The sequence below is a fragment of the Equus asinus genome, chromosome 4 (genome assembly GCF_041296235.1).
Source record: "Equus asinus isolate D_3611 breed Donkey chromosome 4, EquAss-T2T_v2, whole genome shotgun sequence".
NCBI classification, from domain to species: domain Eukaryota; kingdom Metazoa; phylum Chordata; class Mammalia; order Perissodactyla; family Equidae; genus Equus; species Equus asinus.
The window spans coordinates 123,672,357-123,696,096 of NC_091793.1; the positions used below are offsets into that span (position 1 = coordinate 123,672,357).

Sequence of the window (23,740 nt, forward strand, 5' to 3'; positions counted from 1 at the left end):
AAATGAAGTTGAAATACCAGAATGCCATAGGAGACAGTAGACCAAGGGACTTAAAAACCCATGGAAGCTGTCACGCTGGAGTGAATATACTTTGTAAGGCCAGTTGCCCAACAGAGGATTATGTTCCATGGGAAGGATTGTAAAATACACTTTACCAAAGCCATAAACATTGTGCCAGTGTGGGGCACCACCATTACTAAAAAAGTTTGGTAATGGCCCTCTTCTCTAACCCAGGGCTGGTGGTAGGAAAGGCTCTTACTACTAAGCTTACTGATAGCAATGAGGATGACAGGACCCAAATAAAGGCCAGGTGGTAGCACTAACCTACCAAAATCCATGTGGATGGAATTATAATAAGTGGCAGGGTTAGAGTAGCAGCCAGGAGGCCTGACCTAAGAGACAGAAATGGTTAATTAGAGTGTCAATAGGGGCAAAATGGATGGGAGTCCAACAAGGGTATTCTATTCAGCTTGCTATCATGAGAAATCAGGATGGATGATCAGGAGGCCAAGGGCAATTGCCCTAAGTAAAAGTCACGATGCAGTGCCAGGTATCTGGACTTGAGGTAGTTTTCAGACCCAGAACCCACTGATTGAAGAGGAGGCCGAGTCCCTAGTAGGAAGGAAATTGCAATTGAATAGCAAATATACTCAGTAATGAATTTCCCACTCCTTCCCCAAAAGTCATTTACTTGGGTAAGTATTAGAGTGGCAAGTTGTCCCAGTTTTCCCAGAACTTGGCGGCTTCCTGGAACACAGGACATTTTTTTTAATTGGGAAAGTCCTAAGCAAATTGGGATGAGTTGGTCACCCTGATACTGTGTTGGGGAAAGCAGAATAGCCAAACATTTCGATGACTGTTGGACACAGTCTGAATTGACAGTGATACCCAGAAACCTGAACCATTATTATGTTCTCTGTATTACAGGCATCTGGGGGCCAGGTAATAAACGGAGTTCTGAGAAACTTCTGCCTTGTGATGGGTCCACTATTTCTTCAGATCCATCCCGCAGTTATGTCCCCAGTCCTTGCAAGTATAATTGGGAATAATATACTAAGTAAATAGCTCAAGCCCCACATTGAGTTCTTGGCTTGTGGCACGAAGGTAATCATACCCCAGTGGAAGCTTTTAAAACTGTTCCCCAAACTCAGCCAAGATAGAAAATCAAAAACAATATTACATCCCAAGGGGGATTGTTGAAATTAGTGTCCCCCTTAAGAATCTAGAGGATGCAGAGGTGTCAGTCCCTATCAAATCTCCATTTAATTCACCATTATGGCCCTTGCAAAAACTGCAAAGATCTTGGAAAGATGACAGCAGACAACTGCAAATTCAATGAAGTTGTAGTCTCAATTGCAGCAGCTATGCCAGATGTGATATTTTTGCTACAGGAGGTCAACATGTCCTCAGGTACACAGTATAAAACCATTGATAGGATGAATGCATCTTTTCTATTCCAGTGAGAAAAGAGGACCAGAAAGAGTTCTCATTCACATGGAATAGGCAATAATATAGATTTATACTTTTGCCCGAGGGCTTTGTTAACTCTCCTGCTCTCATTTGAACATCTTGTAGAACATTACATCAATTCACCACATCAGTGCCATTATGTTAATTAGGTCAGATAAGCAAGAAATGCTATCATGCTCCTTCGTAAAACACACGTGCTCCTGAGGATGGGAGATAAACCCAGAAAGATTCAGGGACTTCACTTTAGTAAAATTTTTAGGGTTCCTATGGACAGAGGCATGCCAGGATTTCTACTCCAAAATAAAAGCCAAATGATCCTATCTTGCATTTCCCACAACAAGAAAAGGAAGCTTAACACCCGGTTGGTGTCTGTGAGTTATGGAGCAGCATATTCCACTAATGCACACCTGGGAATACTGCTGTGGCCCATATGCTGGATGACACTAAGGGCTGTCAGCTTTGGTGGGACCCAGAGCAGGAAAGAGCTCTGCCACAGGTCCAGACTGTGGTGTAAGCAGTTCTGCTGCTTGGGCCATACAACCTGGAAGACCCTATGGTATTAGAGGTATTGGTGATGGGTAAAGATGACCTGTGGACTGGATGGCAAGCCCAAGAGAGGGATGTCATGTGGGTTCCAGAGGTTTTGGAACAAGGCTATGAAATTTGCCTTTTGAAAAACAACACATGGCATGCCCTGGTAGAGTTGGAGTCTCTGACCGTGGGACATCAATTGATTGATCACGTATCCACAAATGCCCATCATGAGCTGGGATCTGTCAGATCCATCAGGTCATAAAGTTGCTTGGGCCCAGCAGCAGTCCATCATGATATGGAAGTGGTACATCCAGACAGCATGAGCAGTATCAGAAGGCAAGCTACACGAGCAGAGAGCCCAGCCCTTGATGTTATCCAGCAAAGTTGGATAATGTTAGACCAGTGTCGCTCCTTTGGCTAATACCTATGACCAGCTGACAGAGAAAAAAACCTGGGCTTGGTTTCTGGATGGGTTGGCTGGATATGTGAGTACAAATCGAAAATGCATGGCCAACTCCTCACTAGGAGTGGCCTTGAAAGACAGCAATGACAGAAAATTCTCCCAATGCGTGGAGCTTTGGGAAGTCCATATGTCCATCCACACCTAACCTGCTTGTCTGCAATCTTTCAATCCTTCTTCTAGGCCTCTGACCAGCCTGCCACGTCATTCACCACTGCTCAGGGGTCTGTATTACATTCATTTCAGGCCATTTAGACTTCCTCATAAACAGGGTGACGTTTATTCTTAGAAATCAGACTCCTTTTGTGAAATTTATTTTGTCTAATAAATAACAAACCAAAGAACTATTTAACTTCCCCCCCTTTGTCGCCTAATCCACATCCCTGACTCTTGCTGGGGAAGCTTGTTCAGACAGTCACAAGAAACTGTTACTCTAGCAGTTGGTCTCTAGTCTCCTTTTGTAATCAGGGGTAGACTACTTTGTGTATATGCTACTACAGTAATAAAACAAATAATAATTGCAGAATGATCATTAATGAGTTTGACTACTATAGGAATAGTGTCCATATTATATCTTTCTTTTAACTGAAAAATGAATTTTCCAGCATCATTATTTTTCTCTACTAGCACCCCAATTTCTTATTATTCTTTTATAGCTATTTCATATGTTTTGCTTTTTAAAGCATATTCTATCCTTTTTTGAAGGATTCTTTTAAAAAGAGAGTGCAATATCTATTAGAACATAAATAATATTTTATTAATTGGAAAGTTATTTTTCAGTTTCCTTCACCTTACCTTACCAAAAAAAAAAAAAAAGGCTGATAAAACCCTGGATTGCTGACAAATATATTTGGCCCTCCATTTATACATCAGAAACAAGCCAAACTTTCCATTCATGTTTTAAATGCAGCTCACGTTCTAATTAACTCTCAGTTACTGTGTTTGAAATACATTTTAGTAATTACTTTCTGTCTGTGATTAACCTCAACTTAATTAATTATTTCTTTAAATTCAAATGCTATTTTCAAAGAACTTTCTCTGCTTGACAGATTCAAGATTTGTTTCATAAAACTATGCATTCCATCACGATCATGACAAATATTATGTGAGGTTTTTTCCCTTGTTACAGATAATAAAAATCAATGAAATTATCAGTTTTTTAAAAAAATAAAATTTAAGTAGCTACTGACCCACAACATTTAAAAATAGACAAAATAAGAACCTAAGGGTTACATTTTTCAAATCGACATTTTGGAACAATGTTAGTTATTTTCAAAATAGAGCTAGTTCCAAAAAACAGATCCTTTAATATTGATTGTATCAAGAAATTTAGTAGTACTTCTAAGTTTCTTGAAAATAAAATAGTAAAACTGTTATTAACTTGGCATAGCTTATAGCATTATAAGTATTCTATTTTTATTTCATTTTTATTTCATTTTACATATAAGAAGACTTCTTTAAGGAAATAAAATAAAAAAGAAAACTACCATCTGGACTTATCTCTAAGTTTGTGGTGATTATTAGTGCACGAAAATGCAAAAAACATCTAAGTACCTGGAAAGAATCCCTGCATGTTATATGCTACCAAGTGGAATGCTTGAAAACAGTGACTCAACACAAGGAAAACCTATTTTCTTAGTTTTAGCAAAAGTAATTATTTTAATTAGTGTAAAATCAGATATAAAAGTTCCAAAAATTATTTATAATTCAAAACATCCTGAACATTTTCATCAAGACACCTGATGCTCTAAGTTTTATAAGGAATGGGGTCATTTCCTTTAAGTGTCATTATTCAGAGACGAGTAGGGAAAATAACAACAGAGAATTTTCTATACATTTGTCACCAGTATGTAGTGTTTTTTATGTTCTACATAAAACATTCTTATGTTCCATATTCAAATATTTTCTGATGTTAATCAAAAATACATTTTTATAACTGAATTCCCTCCAGTATTAAAGATAGCTCAGTACTTTTTGTATTTAAAGGGTGAGATATAGGCCTTCTTGATAGATGACTACATTTTTGTCTAATTTTCCCCGTACAATTATTATACCTTTTAGACAAATTAGGTTTAGTTGTATCCCAGTTGGCAATATGATTTAAATCTTCTGGAAGGAAAGAATTTGATCTCGTGTTGTTCTCTCTTATTTTAGTACCAAGAGTTTTCTTTGGATTGTGCTTAATACGTTTACAGTCTTTGGTCATCTTCTGGCTTTGACGAGTGTGGTATTTTTCATTGATACATGGGATTTCCATTCCAGCGGGACATATAATATTCTTGTGAGCAATGGAAGGAAGAAATGTTTGAGATGATATTTTCCCAAAGGATCCAGACGGTAAATCTTGAAGATACCTGGGGAAATGCTGGCTAATTTTATATTCATAGATTAATTTTCTTGAATTTGAATCATCTAATTTGATAGAGAATAGATCATCAACTGTTATATTCTGATAGGTATCTGTCGGACTTTGAGGTGTATTTAACTTTTCAGAATTACATTCAGGTATGCCAGGTAAAATTCCAAGTCTATTTTGTTTTAAGACTAATCCAGTACCAGGAATAAAAAGTTCTGATTCTTGCTGCTTTGACAGATGAGTGATGTCTGTGTTTGAAACAGACTGATGTGCGTGTCCATTCACTGCTGTATTGTTCCAGATTAAAGGATTATATATAACTTGTCCATCAATAGGGCATGAATTGCACTTTTGGAATAACCAACTGTCAATACATTTCCTATGAAACTTAAAAAAAAAAGTTATGTTAATCAGAGATATAATTATCATGTTTATAATGTATATTGCCTATGTAAATTTTCCACACTTTCATTATTGTGTTACTATTACAACTATTTAGCTAAATTGGAAGGTAATTATAATTTATCAAGTTTATTGGAAATATTTTGAAGAGATTCTCTTAAAAATACAATTGGTTATGGGCTGATCTCCATTTTCAACATTAAAATGGAAAGCTTTCCAAAGATAATCATTTTTGTAATTTTGTTAAAAACTCACTACTTACTCAAGCCATTACTTTCACTGTTGCTTTCTAATGAATGAAAATTATTAAGTAATAAAAACAGTCATAACTAACTGGAGTTGAAAATGGATCTGATGATGGTAAGATACAAAAGAACAAACCACATTCTTGGGAAGAAAAACTTTCAGACATTTTAAGCAAGGGTGATTCTAAAGCTACAAATGTTTATTTACTGAAACAACTTTATCTCAGAAAATACACTACACAGTTTACCGTACAGGTTACCAACTATATAGAGATCAAGCAATGCTAGACTTTGATTCCAGTGAGTCTGTCACCAGCTATCTGCCCCGAGTTTCTTAAAGGAAGTTCCAACAACATTTAATTGTTCCTTAAAGTTGTTTTTCAGGGGGATGAACAGCCACCCATCGGCTTAAACTGGCTCAGACTGGCCCAAACCATACCACAGGAAGAACACCTGTGCCAAAGAATGAAAAAATGTACAAAAGTAACCTTTGCTTCATTATTGTACTAGACTCACTGACCCGAGAGGAGCTACAGCCTTATTAACACGATGTGTGATGTAGGTGGAAACGTATTTAAACTGCACATGCGCCAGTCCACGCCCACCTCTACATGGAATAACAAAATTTCCCTCTTGCATATTCATTCTCTACCCCAAATAAAAGGCATGAATTCTCCTTGTTCAGGGAGCCATAGCTCCGTGAAATTATTCCCTATGGTCTCCATTTTGTTTGCTGCATGATGTAAATAAAATTCTGCTTTGTATGACAACTATTCCTGGTGTAGGTTTTGATTTTACTTTACCAAGGAGAGGACTCACTTGGTGCTGTAACAAGTTCATTTGAAATACTAATTAACCATGTCAAATTAAGCATTTCTGTTCCATCCAAAGAATCAAAAAAATACATGAAGTTAGTATTCTATAAGCTTTTTTTTTTACTAATATCAAATGTAGATAAAAGAATCTAATTTAAAATGCCATTTTATCTTTCCTAGACAGTATACACAGAAACGAGTCCTAGTCAATAGGAAGCCATCCTTAGTGCACAGAGCTGCCTTCGCAATAGTGTCTGCTGAAACTCTCCTATGGATACTGTTCAATTTGGACATCTCTGCACATAACACGACTAAAAGAGTAAAAGGAGAGACTTACATTGTCATTTCATTTGTGAAAACTGGCCCTACAGGGAAAGTCAAACTAAAAGGATATGACTTCTACCTTGTGAGTACATGGTAGCAATCTTGTATGTTGACCAAGACAAAATGCCTTCAAACAAAGCCGACACTGGAAACCTGGAGCAAGCAGCTTACTCTTCTTTGTAATCAGTATGAGAGGCAGTGACTTTACCACGTGTTTGGGTGTGTAAACCTGGCTGAATGAGAAGCAGCAGAGAGACACAGATGTTCACAAGTGATTACAGATCGGGAAGTAATCAATAGCACAGGTAATAACCTCCATATAAATAATGCAAACGCATGCAATGTTTTCTTGAACTGAAGATAATAAATCTCATACATTGTAAAGTTAAAAAAAATCTATTGTATTGGTCCTGAACAAGATGGACCCAACTTCAACATCAACTTCATAAAGAACAAAATTCAATTTAGTCACTTCAAATAAAAATACCAACCTGAAATTTTTTGATTTGCACTTTTCACATCAGTGAAATCAGAGAAGCATATACTCAAACTATTTCAGTCTGAGCAAATACTTAAGCTTGCGTTTAGAAAAATACAACCCAATTCACTCAGCCATCTGGTAGGAAGTTAGGTGCACGGTAAGCCACATGAAATATTCCAGGCTACTATGAAAATTGGTAGATCGTAATCTATGAGGAAACTCATTTTCCCTTGGGGTATAGACTTGCTACTTCAGTATTGTTGCACCATGTTAATATGAATCTAAAAGTACCAACCAACATAGCTAAGATCATATAATGTAAATTAACTGCTATTTGATGCATTAGCAACAGATAAAACAAATATTTAAAAACAAAATCTTGGTTAAAAGGTGAGATGCATTTCTATATTATTCAAAAGTAATTCAGAACAAATTTCAAATGTATTCTTCAGAAAAGTTTACACTTCTTATTACTCTGTAGTTATACTTCCACCATGCTACAGAAATTCCTTTTACCAGAGTCATCTATTTATCAAGTGAAAAAAAAGAAACTGTGTATTTTTATTATTATTTAAGGTTGTTAACCACTTTTTTGTGTGTGTGAGGAGGATTGGCCCTGAGCTAACATCTGTCGCCAATCTTTCTCTTTTTGCTTGAGGAAAACTGTTGCTGAACCAACATCTGTGCCCATCTTCCTACAGTTTATGTGGGATGCCACCACAGCATGGTTTGACCAGCACTGCTAGGTCCACGCCCAGGATCCAAACCTGTGAACTCCAGGCTACCTAAGCAGAGCGCACAAACTTAACCACTACACCACGGGCCGGCCCCATGTTAACCACTTTCTTTATCTTGAAACTCTCTCATTTATTCTGCTTTCTCTGCCTAGAATGTCCTGCTACCCCTAATATTCTCTTGCTTCCCCCAACAATATCTCCTAAATCCTTAGTTACACAATTTCTCATTCTAATAGGTTGAAGTGTGATACCTAGCCAGGGCCAGGGGAAATGGAGCTGGAGAGCCCTTGTATAGGCTCATTTTATACCCACAAGGCATTTTACGCTCCACAGGAACTGTGGTCTTGAGAGGGTGGAGTAACCTCAGGCTAAATATCTACTGGGTTGGATAGAAATATACATATAAATATAAATATATATATATATATATACATAAGCAAAATTTCTTTGCGTTAATTCATTGAAATCATTTTTTTAATTATTTCAATTTTATCCCATCCTTTTAAATGATCTCTTTTGTATGTTTTATAGTGTACCTAATATGTTAATAATACATAGCATGTTTAATATTCTTTAATGGATAAGGAGTATGACGCAAGGTCTGGAGGCCTGTCGACTAGTAAATAGCCCAGTGCTCTGAAATACAACCAACCCACTCAGCTCTCTTCCTCCAGGCAGGTGGAAGAGACGGGGAATGAGGCGGAGAAGACTTCCTTCCCCTAGAGGCCAATTACTTCAAAGCAAATATCAAATCCCCCTATATTTTTTCTTTATATAACTTATGTCAGTTTTAATTTTACATTTATTTAGATGATCATTTAATTACTGAGGAAACATCTATCTTCCTAATATCTAGTACAATCTCTGGTAGAATTAATAATAATAATAGACGTTATTTGAATATTTACTGTGTGTATTAATTCATTACATACTCACAAAATTCCTATGAGGCTGGTTCTATAATTATCCCCATTTTAAAGATGAAAAATATTTGGTGGAGAGAAGTGAAGTAATTAGGCCAAAAGTCACAATAGCCAACTTGCGGTTGAAATAGGACTGGATTCAGACAGCCGGACTCTAGAGCCTCGCGCTTCACTTGCACATTATAGCGTCATCTGGTGTATAATAAGTGCTCAACACATATTTATCGAATAAAGGAATGAATAAAACTTGTTCAAACTGAAAAAACATTTAAATATCCCCACTCATACAAGAAATGTAAACTTCAGTGAGAATCTTACCCTTGCTTTTCTTGAAAATGTGGCATCTTTTCTTCTATCTCATTTTTAACATCTCTATTTTTTACAATTTCATCTGATCTTCCTTCTAGTGACTTCCATCTTTGATTTCTCTTCTGTAATAGGTAAAAAGTAGATGTTACTTTGCAAATCATTGAAATTTTTATTTTGTAGATTAAAATTAGTAAGTTGAATATCAATAACATAATAATATGAATAATAAAGACATCATTTTTTAACAGACCTATTTTTTTACCACATTAAAGAATTTAGAAATTATTAGTGAGGCTAATATACTATTGCACAGCTACTATAACAACATTACTTTTTAAGGTAAAAATATTAATTGATAATGGGAACTGTAGATGTTTTACCTTTCGTAGTAAGTAGAAAGTTGCATTTTTCTTTAGCACCAGGAGATACTTACTTTTTAAGTGTATGGTTCAAAAGTTTGCATAGAATTCCATGAATTTCATTATTGTTGATGTAAGAAATTTTAAAACCACAAATGGTTGTTAAGGTTATGGTAAGTCAATTTGTAATGCCAAGATCTTTTTTAAAAATGAACTTTCAAGTTTGATGGCTGCAATTCCTATCTTTAGGATTTATGTATAATGTCATCAGATGTTTGTTATTGTGCTGGATTTTGTAAATTACCAATGTGAGAACTAGTTGCCTTGTAAGTCCCTATGAAAAGGAGCTTTCCTAAAAATATGGTCTTAGGTTTTTATTAAAAACAGGTCAGTTCTATTTCAAAGTGTCATCTATTCTTATTATTCTTAGATTTACTTTACTCAGATTTACAACAGGACAATGTAAATGCTATACGAAATCAAGATGGATACTGTACCTCACGAAATGTAAATGGGTGAGAAAGATGGTAGCAGCTATCAAAACATTCCTGGCATAAGTGATATTCTATACATTTGGTACACCTAAAGATGAAAAACACCAAAACATAGAAGAAAATCCAATTATTTTGATTTTTTTTGGTAAAAAAATTTAGCCAAAATTTCCTGGGAACTATGCAGATATGACAAGCCTACCTTAAATCTCAACCTGTATTTGTTTCCTATTGCTACTATAACAAATTACAACAATGTTAGCAGCTTAAACTTCACAAATTTATTATCTTAGAAATTTTGTAGGATGGATGTTTGACATGGGTCTCAACAGGCTAAAATCAAGGGGTCTGCGGGGTTGCATTTCTTTTTGGCGGCTCTGGAGATCTGTTTCCTTGCCCTTTCCATCTTGGAAAGGCTGTCCACATTCCTTAGCTTAGCTTGTGGCCCTTTCCTCCATCTTCAAAGCAAGCAGTGCAACATCTCTCTGTGCCTGTCTTCTATAGTCACATTTCCCTCTTACTCTCTTCCTTGCCTCCCTCTTCCACTTTTAAGAACCATTCTGATTATACTGGGCCCAGGCAATCTAGGATAATCTCTTTATTTCAAGGTCAGGTGATTAGCAATCTTAAATCCATCTCTGCAACCTTAATTCCCCTATGACAGATAACCTAACATACAGGTTCCCAGCATAAAAATGTGGATGTATTTGGGAGGGTATTATTTTCCCTATCATCCATCCCTTCCTTGATGTCTTCCTGCAGTACTTTAGCCTTTGTTTACCTCCTTCTCTAAATTCCTATAGGATCTGCAGCCTATTAGATATTCTACCATTTGATTATCCAGTGTTTTCCAATTCTTTCATGAATGCTAGAGTTATACTTAGCAGAACACTTCTTAAAGACAGGAATTGTATTCTATTCTCTCTTTTCCCTCACAAAATGGAAAAAGCTATATGTATAAAAAGTTCTCAATTAAAACTATTGATAAATCTAAAAAAACTTCACTTTCCACAGAAGCTTATCTCAAACTTATATCATTTATAAAAATTTTGCCACAGCACAGAATTTTAATTTACTTGCATCAATATTCATTAAAAAATATTTTAAGCAGTAATCAAATAAACTTATATTCTTCCTCAAGTTATCAAAGATTTAGAAGATCTCCATGAGAAATTTTGGAAAATATGTTTTTTAGACATCTTAGCAGCAAGCACTAATTTATTCATTATTGCTATCTATACATACAGGGAAGATTCTTAATAATTAACATTAATTGGTCAGAGCTATGGTGCAGTTTATTTGATACATCAAAATATGCTGGGCTAGAAAAAGTTAACCATCTCTATATTTTAACATATATATCATATTTTTGAAATTAACTTCCCAAAAGATAAGTAGCTACATTGTGAAACTCGAATGAAGAAGGAACTGAAAAGCTTTCTAGTTTATCTTGTTTCCTACTCAATCTGTCCATAAAACTTGTGGAAACAGTTTTGCATGCTGATAACTGAAATGTCAGCATTTGAGGAAATGGAAGGAGGGTGAAGTCACACACGTTGGAAATGCATTCTTGAATTTGTAAAAGGAGATTGACAGAGAGGTGAATAATTGTGAGCCAAGATCACAGAGGAGAATTATTCTCAAAGGCGTGTGTAGAGCAGTGGGCAGGCAGCAGAACAGTGGAGATGCCCGTACTGAGGTGTACGAGGAAGAGCCATCCACGAGGACAGAAAGATCAGTCAGAAAGCTCAGAGTGACAGAGGAGTGCACTGTCATTAACAAAATACTTCAAAGCAAGATTTGAAATAGTTTACTAAAACCACACAAGAACAATTTGAGGAATACATGACTGTGAGGACTGAGAATTTTACACTGTGGCTCTTCCATGTCCTTGCCCTCCAGGGCTGCTCCTCTCAACCCCTTCTTTCACTTGTCACCTCAGCCCTTTGCTGTTCTTATCCATCCCTCTTGAAAAAATTTAAATTGCCTGAACAATGGCTGTCAATACTGAAGATCCAAATCTTTCCTTTTCCTAGAGCCCTCTTTAGCCAACATTCTTGAAACCAGCTGAACATTTTCTCCTAAACCTCTATGAAAATTCTGCCCTTCTCCCTCAAGTTAAATGCTCCTTTGCAGCCTTCTCTGGCCAGCCATTTTCCAATGAAAACTTTTGCTAATGGTGCTCTGGCTGATTTTCTTCTATGTGACACATAGAGAAAACAAAGGACTAAAACAGTTCAAAGGAGAAAGGTATCATTTGCTGTTGGGGTGACAAAAAAATTTTTATGGTCTTATCAGAGGGTTTAAAAAGATATATTAATTGGGTTCATCATAATGTTATTCCAAGAAGACTGAAAAGTAAAAATTTTCAAAAATTTTTTAAGATTGAAACAAAGTATTTTCTTCTTAAACATATAGTCAAACTCAAATTTTAATTAAGAAAGGAATTTTCTAAGCATAGGAATTAATAGATGTTTTATTGTGGCAATTGTGGGAAAGTTTGGAGATTACTCACAAAAGTAATGAAAATTGTTTTCTGTAATAAGTACAGACACACCTTGGGGATACCGCAGGTTCTGCTCTAGACCACTGCAATAAGCGAATATTGCAATAAATCAAGTCACACAATGTTTTTGTTTTCTCAGTTCATATGAAAGTTATGTTTATACCATACTGTAGTCTTTTAAGTGTTCAATAGCATTATATCTAAAACAACAATGAACATATCTTACTAAAATGTGACACAGAGACACGAAGTAAACAAATGTTGTTGGAAAAATGGCACCGATAGATCTGCTCGATGCAGGGTTGCCATAGCCCTTCAATTTGTAAAAAACGCAGTATCTGCAAAGCTCAATAAAGTGAAGTGTAATAAAATGAGAAATACCTGCATCTTGTTGTTGTTTTTGTTGAGGTATAAGATACGAAAGAAAACAAAATGTACTCATTGCAATATGGAGTAGGGAGAATTCGATTAAATATTTAGTCAATCTAGTCAATATCCCTCTGGCTCAATCCTAGGAGCTTCTGGCCATGATCTCATTGGTGGTTCAAAGAAAGTTACAGGAGTGAGAGGTCTAGCAGAGCTCTTAGCTTGGAAACTTATCTTGGCCAAAGCAACAAAGCCTATGTCCAGAGCTTCCAGGGTAGGATGCTACTTTAGACTCAATCTAGACTGGAGTGCATGGCCAATACTTTGGTGTAAGTGAAGAAAATATAACAACTGCAGTTCTTGAGGTACTGAGCTGACAGAGATCACCAGTCTGGAAATCCCAGTAAGCAGCCCTCACTTAAGGCAAACACACTACGCAGAGGAGGAAGGCAGCCTAGAAGACTGGTGCTCTAACGCTCAGAGTTTCCTAAAGTTAAAAAAAAGGAATACGTGTTTATAATTTCACTGATGACACTTACTTGTAACATGTTCCCTCAATTGGAAATTGTTTACAGATATTACAGGGAATTCCAAGGTGTTTGTCCAGTCGTTCTTTCTCAGCTGCAGTTACAAGTTTGCTAGAGTTTTTGAATTCCTCTAAAATAAGTTTTAAGGGTGCAAACTCATGCCTACACAGAGGACATTTCAGCATGGAAGTGTTCGATATATCCTGATAATCAGCTAAGATCTTCATGCATTTTATATGAATACTATTGCCACAGCCAAACCTGTTAGAAATAAAATTTGTTTACCAATTTGTATACAGCAAAGTTATCCATCTATCTATCTTTATCTATCTATCTATCTATTTCCATCTTTCTATCTTATTATTCTATTTTATTTTTATTCTATTTTTATTTATTCTATTTTATTATTTCTTTATCCATCTATCTATCTATTTATCTTATCGGAACACAATAAATCTATCATCTTAAATTTAGTACATCAGAACTCCAAACAAATCCTCCAGTCCAATGAAATGGTGGTAAAATATTTTGCGTTATTAAATTATTTTTTATTTTAAAAGTGAGAATGAATACAGTCTTGACAAAACAAAAAACGGTAACAATAATAATTATTTTTTAAATAGAAGGCATCACAGAAAGCAGAGATGTCACCTCATTTTTCTAGAAATCACACAATATGTGGTAGCACTCAGTAAATATCTGAGAGAAATAATATTTGTGGAAATAGTTAATAATTTTAAAATATGCAATAGAAGCATAGCCATATAAAAAACTACAATGTGGATGAGAATTTGGGCAAATAATCAGGTGAAAAAAAGAATAAAAAAGCTTAGTAGCAAATGATTACCCAAATTTTCCAAGTCCAACTTTACAGTGCCTTGAAGAATAATATAAATATTACACTCTCAATAAACATTTGTCTATAAGTGAAATTTTGAACTATTTAAGTTTAAAGATAGAAGTTTGAAAAAGCAAAAAGAATTTTTATAATTTTAAGGTAAATTAATCTTTACTTTCAGAAAACTCTTTGTAACTCCTCGAAGTTATGGCATTTATTCACGTCTATAAAACAAAAAAGTAAAAATTATCCCATTTTAATAACTTAAAGTGGAAAGGGGAATTAAGTGGCGTTGTTTTAATTTTCACCCTTTACAATGTAGCCCAGAAATATTTAGCGTAAGAACAGGACATCTCACAACATACACATTAGGAAACAAAAGAAGGCCAATTAAATATAATTGTTTAAATATATATTGTTTCTCTATCAACATGTCTTATAACACAATCAATTACAAATTTATTAAATTAGAATTTTTTCATAAGTTTTTAGAATCTAAAGAAAAAAAACATGTCACCTGCAAAAGGTGACAGGGAGCTTTTTCTCCAAAAGTACTTCTTGACAAATAGAGCAGATATCATCTGAAGCAATTTCTTTCTGTTTAATGTACCCATCTTCTTCAATATGTGCATTTGTGTCATTCGTTCCTCGTTGAGGAGTTTGAACTCGGTGTATCCCCCGAAGCAGATCATTGATTTCTCCTTCCACAAGACCTAACTGCAACGCAGCTAGGGAAAAATCCCCAAGTACGAAAATTCAGTGGCAAATTGGAGATATAGAAATGTAACAACTTATGCTGAAAGTTAGAATTTTCTTTCAAAGATCAGAAAGACGGTTTTGGTTGAATTATTACACTGACTTTTACCACTTTTGTATTTCTTTCAGAGCCAAAAAGTCAGGGAAGAGTCTTTTATAAAAAGAATGGAAATTCTCTCTTTTTTTTCTTGTTACTGAAAAGTCAGTGCAAACAGTGCATTGGAAGAGTTTTGGATTATTATATGATAGTGTTCATCCTTGGGTTGGTGTTATAATCATGTCTTACATTTTGATCTGTTCAACTTGTCCATAAACAAATATTTTATCAAGATACACGAGTATTAAAACAAATAGGTGCAAATACATCAAGGGGAAACAAGCATGTTTGAGTAATTAGTGTAATTAATATTTGTTAGATAAGTAAATGAATGAACGGATAATGGGAGAGCAAGACTCAAATAATTGTGCCTATTTTCCTGTCTCAGTTTCACGTGTCTACAAGCGTCCTTCAGTGATTTGGTCAGTATTCCTCAGGACAATCTATTAGAAGCTATATCGTCTGTACCCTTGTATGTGCGTTCTTTGAATGCTAAATTTTCTTCATCCTACTGTCCTTACAAGAAATTGTGTTCTAAGTACATATTGTTTTGATCAGGGCATCCTAAATTCTTTATTCCTTGCCTGTCCCCATGCTCCTTCTCCTTAACCTGCCGTAATTTAAATGCCAGGTGTTATTGGTCCCCCTGAGTTCTATTCACTTTATATATTCTTTAATACATATAGGTTAAAGAATTATTTGCCAGATAATGAAAAGCTCCATTTTACTAGAAAGACTCCCAATTAAACACTGAAAATATCATAGATACATTTCAATACAGAAATCTCTGTTCCTTGTCTGAGGTGGGGTGGCAGGTGGGACGTGGGAGGGTATCATACTTTAATTGACCATTACTTTGGAGGATAAGGGCTATTTGTCACAGAGACACAGCAGCATATGCTCTCTAAAAAAAGGGGGAGGAAAATGAAGAACAAAAGATGTGCTTTTGGGAATAAAGATTTTTTAGGGCAGCAGAAATACTGAAACATAAAAGTTCATAAAAAGAGCTGGCCATAAACTGTTCCATGTGGTATAACATGAATTGGAAAATAAAAGGGAAAAACAAATTCTTCTGAAATTAATTTGGAAAAATGAACGCATGAGACTATGAAAGAATATTCTTTTATATGGAAGAACAAGGTAGCTAACCTTATCGGACATCACAATGTATTATAAAAAAACTATAAATAGTATATAAGAATTCACTAAGTACTAAATATTATGAAACAAAGATATAAAGAAGCACTATTCAATAACTGTTATTGAGATGACTGAGTGGCAATATGGAGAAAATTTAATTAATTGAAACCAAATACCAACATCCAATTTACACCAACACAACTACACATGGATGCTATAATGAGAAATAAAAATAAAATAGAAAACTAGCGGAAAAAACCTCCAAAGGGCTCTTTATCAATAGTATGGAAGAAAGATAGCTTTTAAAGAATTGAAACAATACATATGAAAGGAAAAGATAGTCAGCTTTAACAAGACACAAAAAATCCATATGTATAACAAAATTTAATAAAGCCATATAAAAGTGTATTACAATATTAGGAAAACATTTGCAAAGAGGGGTAATCACTATATTTAGGAAGAGTTTGTAGTTTTATCCCAATAAATAAATAGCCAAAGTATAATTCATACAAGAAGTACAAATAGGAAACAAGGCAGTAGGAGGTATTCAATTTCATTAACATCAAAGAAAAGTGAGTCAACATGAGAATGAGGCACAGACACAGAATAAAACACTAAATAAGCGATAATAAAGAAGTAGAATATTATGTTTTGTTTGCTTTATGTTATTTATTTTTGTATTTAAAAATGCAAAAGTATATTGTATTTTGTATTTAAAAAGTTATTTGCAAGCATTTTAGATCTTCTAAGGATATGTTAGATGTATAGGAGAATTTAAACTATTTTCTTATTTAATTTACTAGGAATGAATAGGTTATTATGAACTTCGTATCTGGCATTTTTTCCCGTTTTGTGTGACTTCATCTTTTTAAATAATATTATAGAAATATTATTAACATTACAAAATAGTTCTATGTATCTTTAATTATTTTCTTTGGGGACTTTATGCTGTTAATGTCTTTCATTACATGCTTCGGTAACGTGGTCAAATGTGTCTAAAACATAAATCGAAAAACTAACAAAACTAGCAGAACTTTGATATATTGCTGAAATTAGAAATCGTGAAAGTATTTTAAAGACGAGTTTGACAGTACATATAGGGGGCAGACACAAAAATATTAATATTTTTACTTTAAAATCTAGTTAATGAGACTTTAGGCTAAAGAAATAATTGAAAGAATAAAAATCTTCAAGTACAAAAAGATAACAAGTAGTTAGAAATAAATGCTTAACAATGGAATAATGTTAAATAAATTATGATATACTATATTCAGTGAAATATGTTAGCCATTGATGACTTTAATTACAGAGATTACGTAGCATTGAAAATATTCATAAGGTAACAGTTGTGATAAAAGCAGAACATAGAATTCCCACAGACTGTTAGGCATACATAAAGTCAAAAAGGAAAATAGAAAATAAAAAAGTTGAGTATATCTTAGTGGTGGGAATTTAAAAAAAATTCCTTTAATGTGGTTTTAATTTTATTTGTAAATATTTAATTGAAAAAGGAACAGATGGCATTAACTAGACATTGTATTTAGAAGAAACCAGTAGGTAATAAATCTAGGTTTTGCTGGGAAACTTTTGTTGGGCGATGGGAAAAAGAATGTTCAGTGTCCAAAAACTGATATCTTTATATAAAATTTCTGCGTGATCATGATTACAGGTCTTCAAAAATAAAAGAGTTCGGGTTTCTGATATATAACACCAGGGTGCAAATAATTGTTTCCAGATTTGTTTTAGAAAAGAATCTACGAATGACGTTTAAAACACTCCTCCTTCATTACTAGTAATCATCTCCTCCACACTTATGTACATATTTTACATAATCCTAATAAATAATTGTTTATAGCGTTCTTTGAATTATTTTAATTTTCATGTATTTTTGTTCTAGCTTTCATTTAAGTGATAAATTTCAAGGTCACTAAGACTTGTTTTTTCTTTGAATATTTGTGCATATCGAATTTCCTCAATGTTGACTAAAAGTTTTAAATACAGGAGATATGGAAAATCTTTATTTTAGTAGGAAGCATGAATTTTCAAAATTCATGGTTTTCATTTTCAAAAGACATGGCTTCTGCCTTTAAGAAGTACACAGGATAAAACAATATGAAGTATTAGGGTGATCCATATGAAATTGTTGTTTTGGTGGATGAAAAAAAATCCAAATATTAGCAATTCATATGATTCAATTTATAAAAAGCACCTAGTAGATACGCAGTACAGTAAATACTGTTGAATTTAACTGAGTAGAGCTGCACTGTCCAATATGATAGCCATTAGTCACACGTGGCTATTGAGCACTTGAAATATGGCCAACGTGAGTGAGAAACTGAGTTTTAAATTTTGTTTCATTTAAATTGAAATTGAAAACTGATAATCTGTAGTTATTGGAACATTTATAAGTATGTTTGTAACAATTTGGGTACTATGTGAACTATTTTTCAACTGAAAATTTTATGAAGTTTAAATGAAGATCAAGAATTTCCAATGAAAGTATAGTGTCTGAGTTGAGATATGCTGTTAAGTGTAAAACACACACTAGATTTTGAAGACAATTAAAAAAACACACAAAATATCTCATAATTTTCATATTGATTATCTGTTGACATAACATTTTGATGTATTGGGTTAAATTAAAATATATTATTAAAATTAATTTCCCCTGTTTCTTTTTACTTTTTATAATATGGCTACTAGAAAATTACATATGTGGCTCACATATTTCTAACGGACAGCCCCAGCATAAAAGCTTTTGAAAATGATATGGAAAATAGTGTACAGAACAACTAAGATTTTGGAAAGGATGTAAACATTTAAATTCAGGTGGGTAAAATGGAGAAATAGAGAAGAAAACAACACGTATGAAATCATACAACCTAATCGTTGCGTATGAAGGGATTAACAGAGAGCACAAAGTAGAGAGAAGTGACCTTTCAGAAAGAATCTTTTGTCTACAGTGTGAAGGAGGGAGCAACAAAGTGCAGGCACTGAGAATAAGGAGGCTGGAAAGAAGAGTACTAAGGGCTGATGAAGTTTGAACAAAGGTGAGAATGAGGATGGAGAGATGAGGATACTGTTGAGAAGTAAGTAGGATGTCATACAAACAGACTTTGTGGAATGAGCAGATATATGAGAGAAGAAGAAGGGGGTGGGAATCAAGGAGAATCCTAAGGTTTCTAGTTTTGGAGACTAAAGAAAAAAGAAAGCCAATACGTGAGGTCGGGAATATAAGAGTGGAGCACATATGGGTGAAATTTGGTATTTAAAATGCCTGCGGGACCTTCAAAATTAGCTGCCCAGAAGGCAGATGGAAATACCGGTCTGCTAAGACATGGAAATCACTGGCATAGAGGTAACAGCTGGAGACACAGAAAATGGGAGACATTTCTCAGGGAATGTGTAGAGTGAGAGAAGAACACAAAAGAAAAATCCCTACGAAACTAATATTATTATCTAGTATAACTTTTAAATGCCTATTGTGATTATACTTATTTAATAGTTGGGGGGAAATGAACTTGCCTAAATAGAGCCAATACTCTGAAAAAAATTAAAAACTGATTATTACTTTAATTCTTTATGAATATTATGGACATTTATTAATAAATGTAAAAGTGCCACGGCAGTTCTTAGATAGGTCTAGGGCTTATTTAGGTCAAATGACTCCTTGACGGCAGGGAACACTTCCCTAATGATGTTTCTTTATTATAAAATGTACAAATCCAAATGGCCTGTAATAAAATTATTTTCCTTTCTTTTTTATTTTTGAGGACGCTAGAATTTAAAGTTACACAACTATATGCCTGACTCTAAACTCAAGTTAAGTACTGACATAAAAACTATTTTACTCTAAAAAATATATTTTTTCTTGCATAAAAATGTCAGTCAGTAAACACTTTTGAATGAAATTATTGTGTCATGTCAACTTCTATTTCTGGGATTTAAAAAGTTACGTCTGTGATTTTTCTCAGAATTAAAATAATTTTAGATACAGAAACTACTGTGAGTCTTTGCTTAGAACACATGAGAGAGATTTTTTCTACTGAATAACTGGCTGTTGTTTCACTCCTTTTTTCATTAAGTTCTTTTAAATTTGAAAACGATACATAAATTTACATTTTTTATTAATAAAGAAAAATGTTCCATCTGTCTTAAGTGTAACAAATGGGGATACAGAGAGTTGTCAGATTGTCTAGAAAAATGTCTAAATTTAGAATATGTGTATAAAGAAAAGATTAAATTTCCTAACTTCAAATTAGTAAAAATACAACTTACATTCATGATTCCTTGGAAGCTTGAATTTTTTCAACAAGATCCTAAAATTCACAAGTAGAAAAATAAAACATTTACTTCTGACATAATCTCAAAAGATATTATTTTGTTTTAATTTCAGAATAGGAATAACATTATAGAATTTATATTGCTGAAAGTATTATGAATAAACTTAAAACTTCATTAGTTTTCTGTTAGTCGTTAAATTCATCTTTTAAAATAAGCATATGTGAGAAAAGTATACTAAATGGAAACAAAAGATATTTGCAGTAAAGAGATTTGCCAGAGTGAGTCCATGAATTTTTTTATGACACAGTCATTCACAGAGAGAGGCTAGTGAGGGCATTCAGGTATTCATAGCACTTCCTTTAAACTTCCCTGGAAGTTTTGGAAATGGAACAATTTTCTGGGTAGAGTACCAAATGACTTTCTACATAGACCACTTTAATGTATACAGAAAAAATATTTTAAAATATCACCAATTAAGATGAAATATGGCTTCCTTTTAAAGTGGAAAATATATATTAAATTCTTACTTAAACATATTAAATATACTTTAGTATATTAAATACTTGGAGTATATTTCCATTCAGTTTATGGTTTAATATACTGTAAAAAATGAGTTACATTACATAAAAATTAAAACAGAATGCCCTTGCCCTGAGGAAACTGGTATAAAATAAAAATAGAAAAAACCTATTTTAAGTATAACAAAACCAAATTGCAAGTTTTAAAGGACTATGTTTTATATCTTTATGCTAACTAGAGCTAATGACATATGTTAGTAGATGCTCAATAAAAACTGATCAAAGCAAAACAAAACACTTGGTAAATAAAAGCATTAGAAATAACAGCTACATAACCATTTTTTTGCCAAAAAGAAAAGCATTAGAAATATGAGATACATACTCTTTTCTCAATTTCTTGTTTAATTTTTTTCCCTCAAATATCAATTACAAGTTTTCTATAATAATAGAATTAATGATTTATTGGTATAACTTTAGGTAAACAAAATGAGTTGATTTGGCTTTAAATGGAAAGAATTTGTTTTTCATTTCTAGGACTCTTCTACAAATAGGTCCTGACACTAGAAGAAAAATTTCAGATTCGATAGAAGTAATCTTCAGTAGAGTGCTACTCATATCTTGAAAGATTCATAGTCAAATGTTTATTTTAGAAAATAAATTAAACAAACATCATAATGAGTCACATAATTTTCATCAGTGATGTGAATCAGGGAGTTTTTTTCTGTTTTGTAGTTAGATTTCACATTTGTACCTAATGAGAGTCTAAAAGTTGATTTTTTTCTTATTAAAAACATTAACATTGCAAACATACAGAGGTGGTAGTATGTTTCTCAACTTAAACCTTACTCAATTTCAGAATGAAATAAAATATCCACAAGTATATTGATAAACTATGACCATTTGACCTTTATACTCTCCCAACATCAAATTTCTTTAATCTTGCAGTACTCAAACCATGAAAAAGGCAAAACATCTTATATACCAAGATGTTTCTTTGTGGAAGACCTTCATTACAAAGTTACTCACCAGCATATATGCTTACAAAGCTCCCCTCCTTTCAGAAACGTGGAACAGTTACAAATATGAGGATTTCCTAGAAAAACCTTTAAGGGAAAAATGTATTGTTAAAAAAAAAACCACTCCAGTTAATTTTTAGAGCTAGAGTAAACCTAAGTTAATAGATAACAGGATTAAAAGAGATTTCAAGAGAGAATTCAATTCAGTTTAGGTGACTCCAAAATGTTGAATAGTCTACTGGGACATCTAAAGTCTTGACACGAGCCTCTAGGCTGGTTTTTCACTTCCATATTCTTTGCCTCAGTCAACAACTTGCATTATCAGTTAAGACTTTTTCAGTGACCTGCACTCAGGTGGGTGAAACGAAATCTAATTTTATAAGTTAGAAAAAAAAAATCTCTAAATTTCTTACTGAAAGGAAATGCTATCTTGCAATGGCCATAAAAACCTTTTGTAAGACAGCTCATCTTGGACTTCTGTTTGTTTTGTACTTTTGTACTTTGTACTTTTGTTTGACTTTAATTTTATTCAGGGAAACTAATTTTATTCACCAAGACTATATTGACTAAACAATTTATTAAATACAATATTTTGTAAGCAACAAAATAAAAGAAGGATGCCTTAAATAAGCACCGGCTAGTAATCTGTATTCAGTACCTAAAATGCATGACACTAAATTAAAATTTTCCAAGTTAACTCCTGGGAGGTGGTGCAGAGGCTGATTTTTGAGCGGTGAGTGGGATATACGAATATGAAATATCTGCAGTCTTTCAATAAAATTAAAAAGAATTTTTATTCATTAAGACCTTTCCAAGGCATCGGCATTTAAACAATACTTTAAAGGGCTCTTGTTATAGCTTGAGAGTTACTAAAGAGTAAAGAAAAACCGATTTATCTTATTTAGCAAATATTTACGATACGTAAACAGATTGAAGGATTTTCATTTCGTTTGCGTTACAGGGCTAGTGACTGCTAACAACTGATCCAAGAACGCCTGTAATGCAAACCATATATTCATATAGAACGTCTCAGTTTCTCAAGCCTAAAGATTAAGGGTCATCATCGTCCAAGAGCTGGATTCAATTTGGACTCCTAACTTTCAATAATGAAACTTTTCTAACAAATTCGAGTTCCCTGTAACTTGCATAGCTTTGGAGTCTGGAACACTGGCAGGTGGGGTGCGGCAGCGAGCGGCTGCAGGGATTGCGGGGGGCCTGATACAAGGGCGGCCCCGGGGGCCCGGCGGCAGGGCGGGAGCGAGGCCAGGAGGGGGCGGTGGTTACTCGGAAATCCCTGGGTTCCGGCTCCTCCTCCCTCAGCAGGAAGCCGGTGGGGCCCATCTCTCGTAGGAGGTAGATGCTGCTGCTCAGCGCCTGCTCTTGTTGCCAGCTGACGCGGTCGCTCAAGTGCCTTCGCCTTTCAGAGGCCTTAGAGCCCCGGCGAAGCATCCTGCCTGGGCTGCGGGCGAAGGCTGCCGCCGGCCGACGCTCCCCGAGGCGCTAGCCGGTCTCCGTGACGACCGCGCGCTCGCCGGTTGCCTTGGTGACGGTGGTTGAGATCCGCGGGTCCCAGCGTGCCTTGCGCAGAGCTCCGGCTGGCTGGCGGCGAAGGTGCGGGCGGGTGTGGATTCCACAGCTCGCAGCCGCCTCCACTCCTTCCGGAAGTGATGCTCCTCTCTCAGGAGTTTTTCTGATAACCGGCTGGCCGATTGAAAAGCTGGCGGCCTAAAGCGGAGCTGTCAACTCTCTCGCGTTCCTTCAGCGGCATCCTCGCAGGCAGGGCTCA

General features: G+C 34.5%; 1 protein-coding gene across 1 annotated transcript; it reads right to left on the reverse strand.

The window, feature by feature from the left end:
- Window positions 1-4,269: 4,269 nt before the first annotated feature.
- On the reverse strand, window positions 4,270-23,533 carry ZSWIM2 (zinc finger SWIM-type containing 2). The gene is made up of 9 exons (XM_014855369.3): window positions 23,239-23,533; window positions 21,965-22,041; window positions 20,415-20,455; window positions 14,661-14,871; window positions 13,318-13,566; window positions 9,913-9,997; window positions 9,066-9,178; window positions 6,686-6,839; window positions 4,270-5,207 (listed from the first exon to the last, which is right to left on the reverse strand). The coding sequence occupies exons 1-9, from the start codon at window positions 23,401-23,403 to the stop codon at window positions 4,395-4,397; spliced, it is 1,908 nt and encodes a 635-aa protein (XP_014710855.3). The 5' UTR covers window positions 23,404-23,533; the 3' UTR covers window positions 4,270-4,394.
- Window positions 23,534-23,740: the final 207 nt, after the last annotated feature.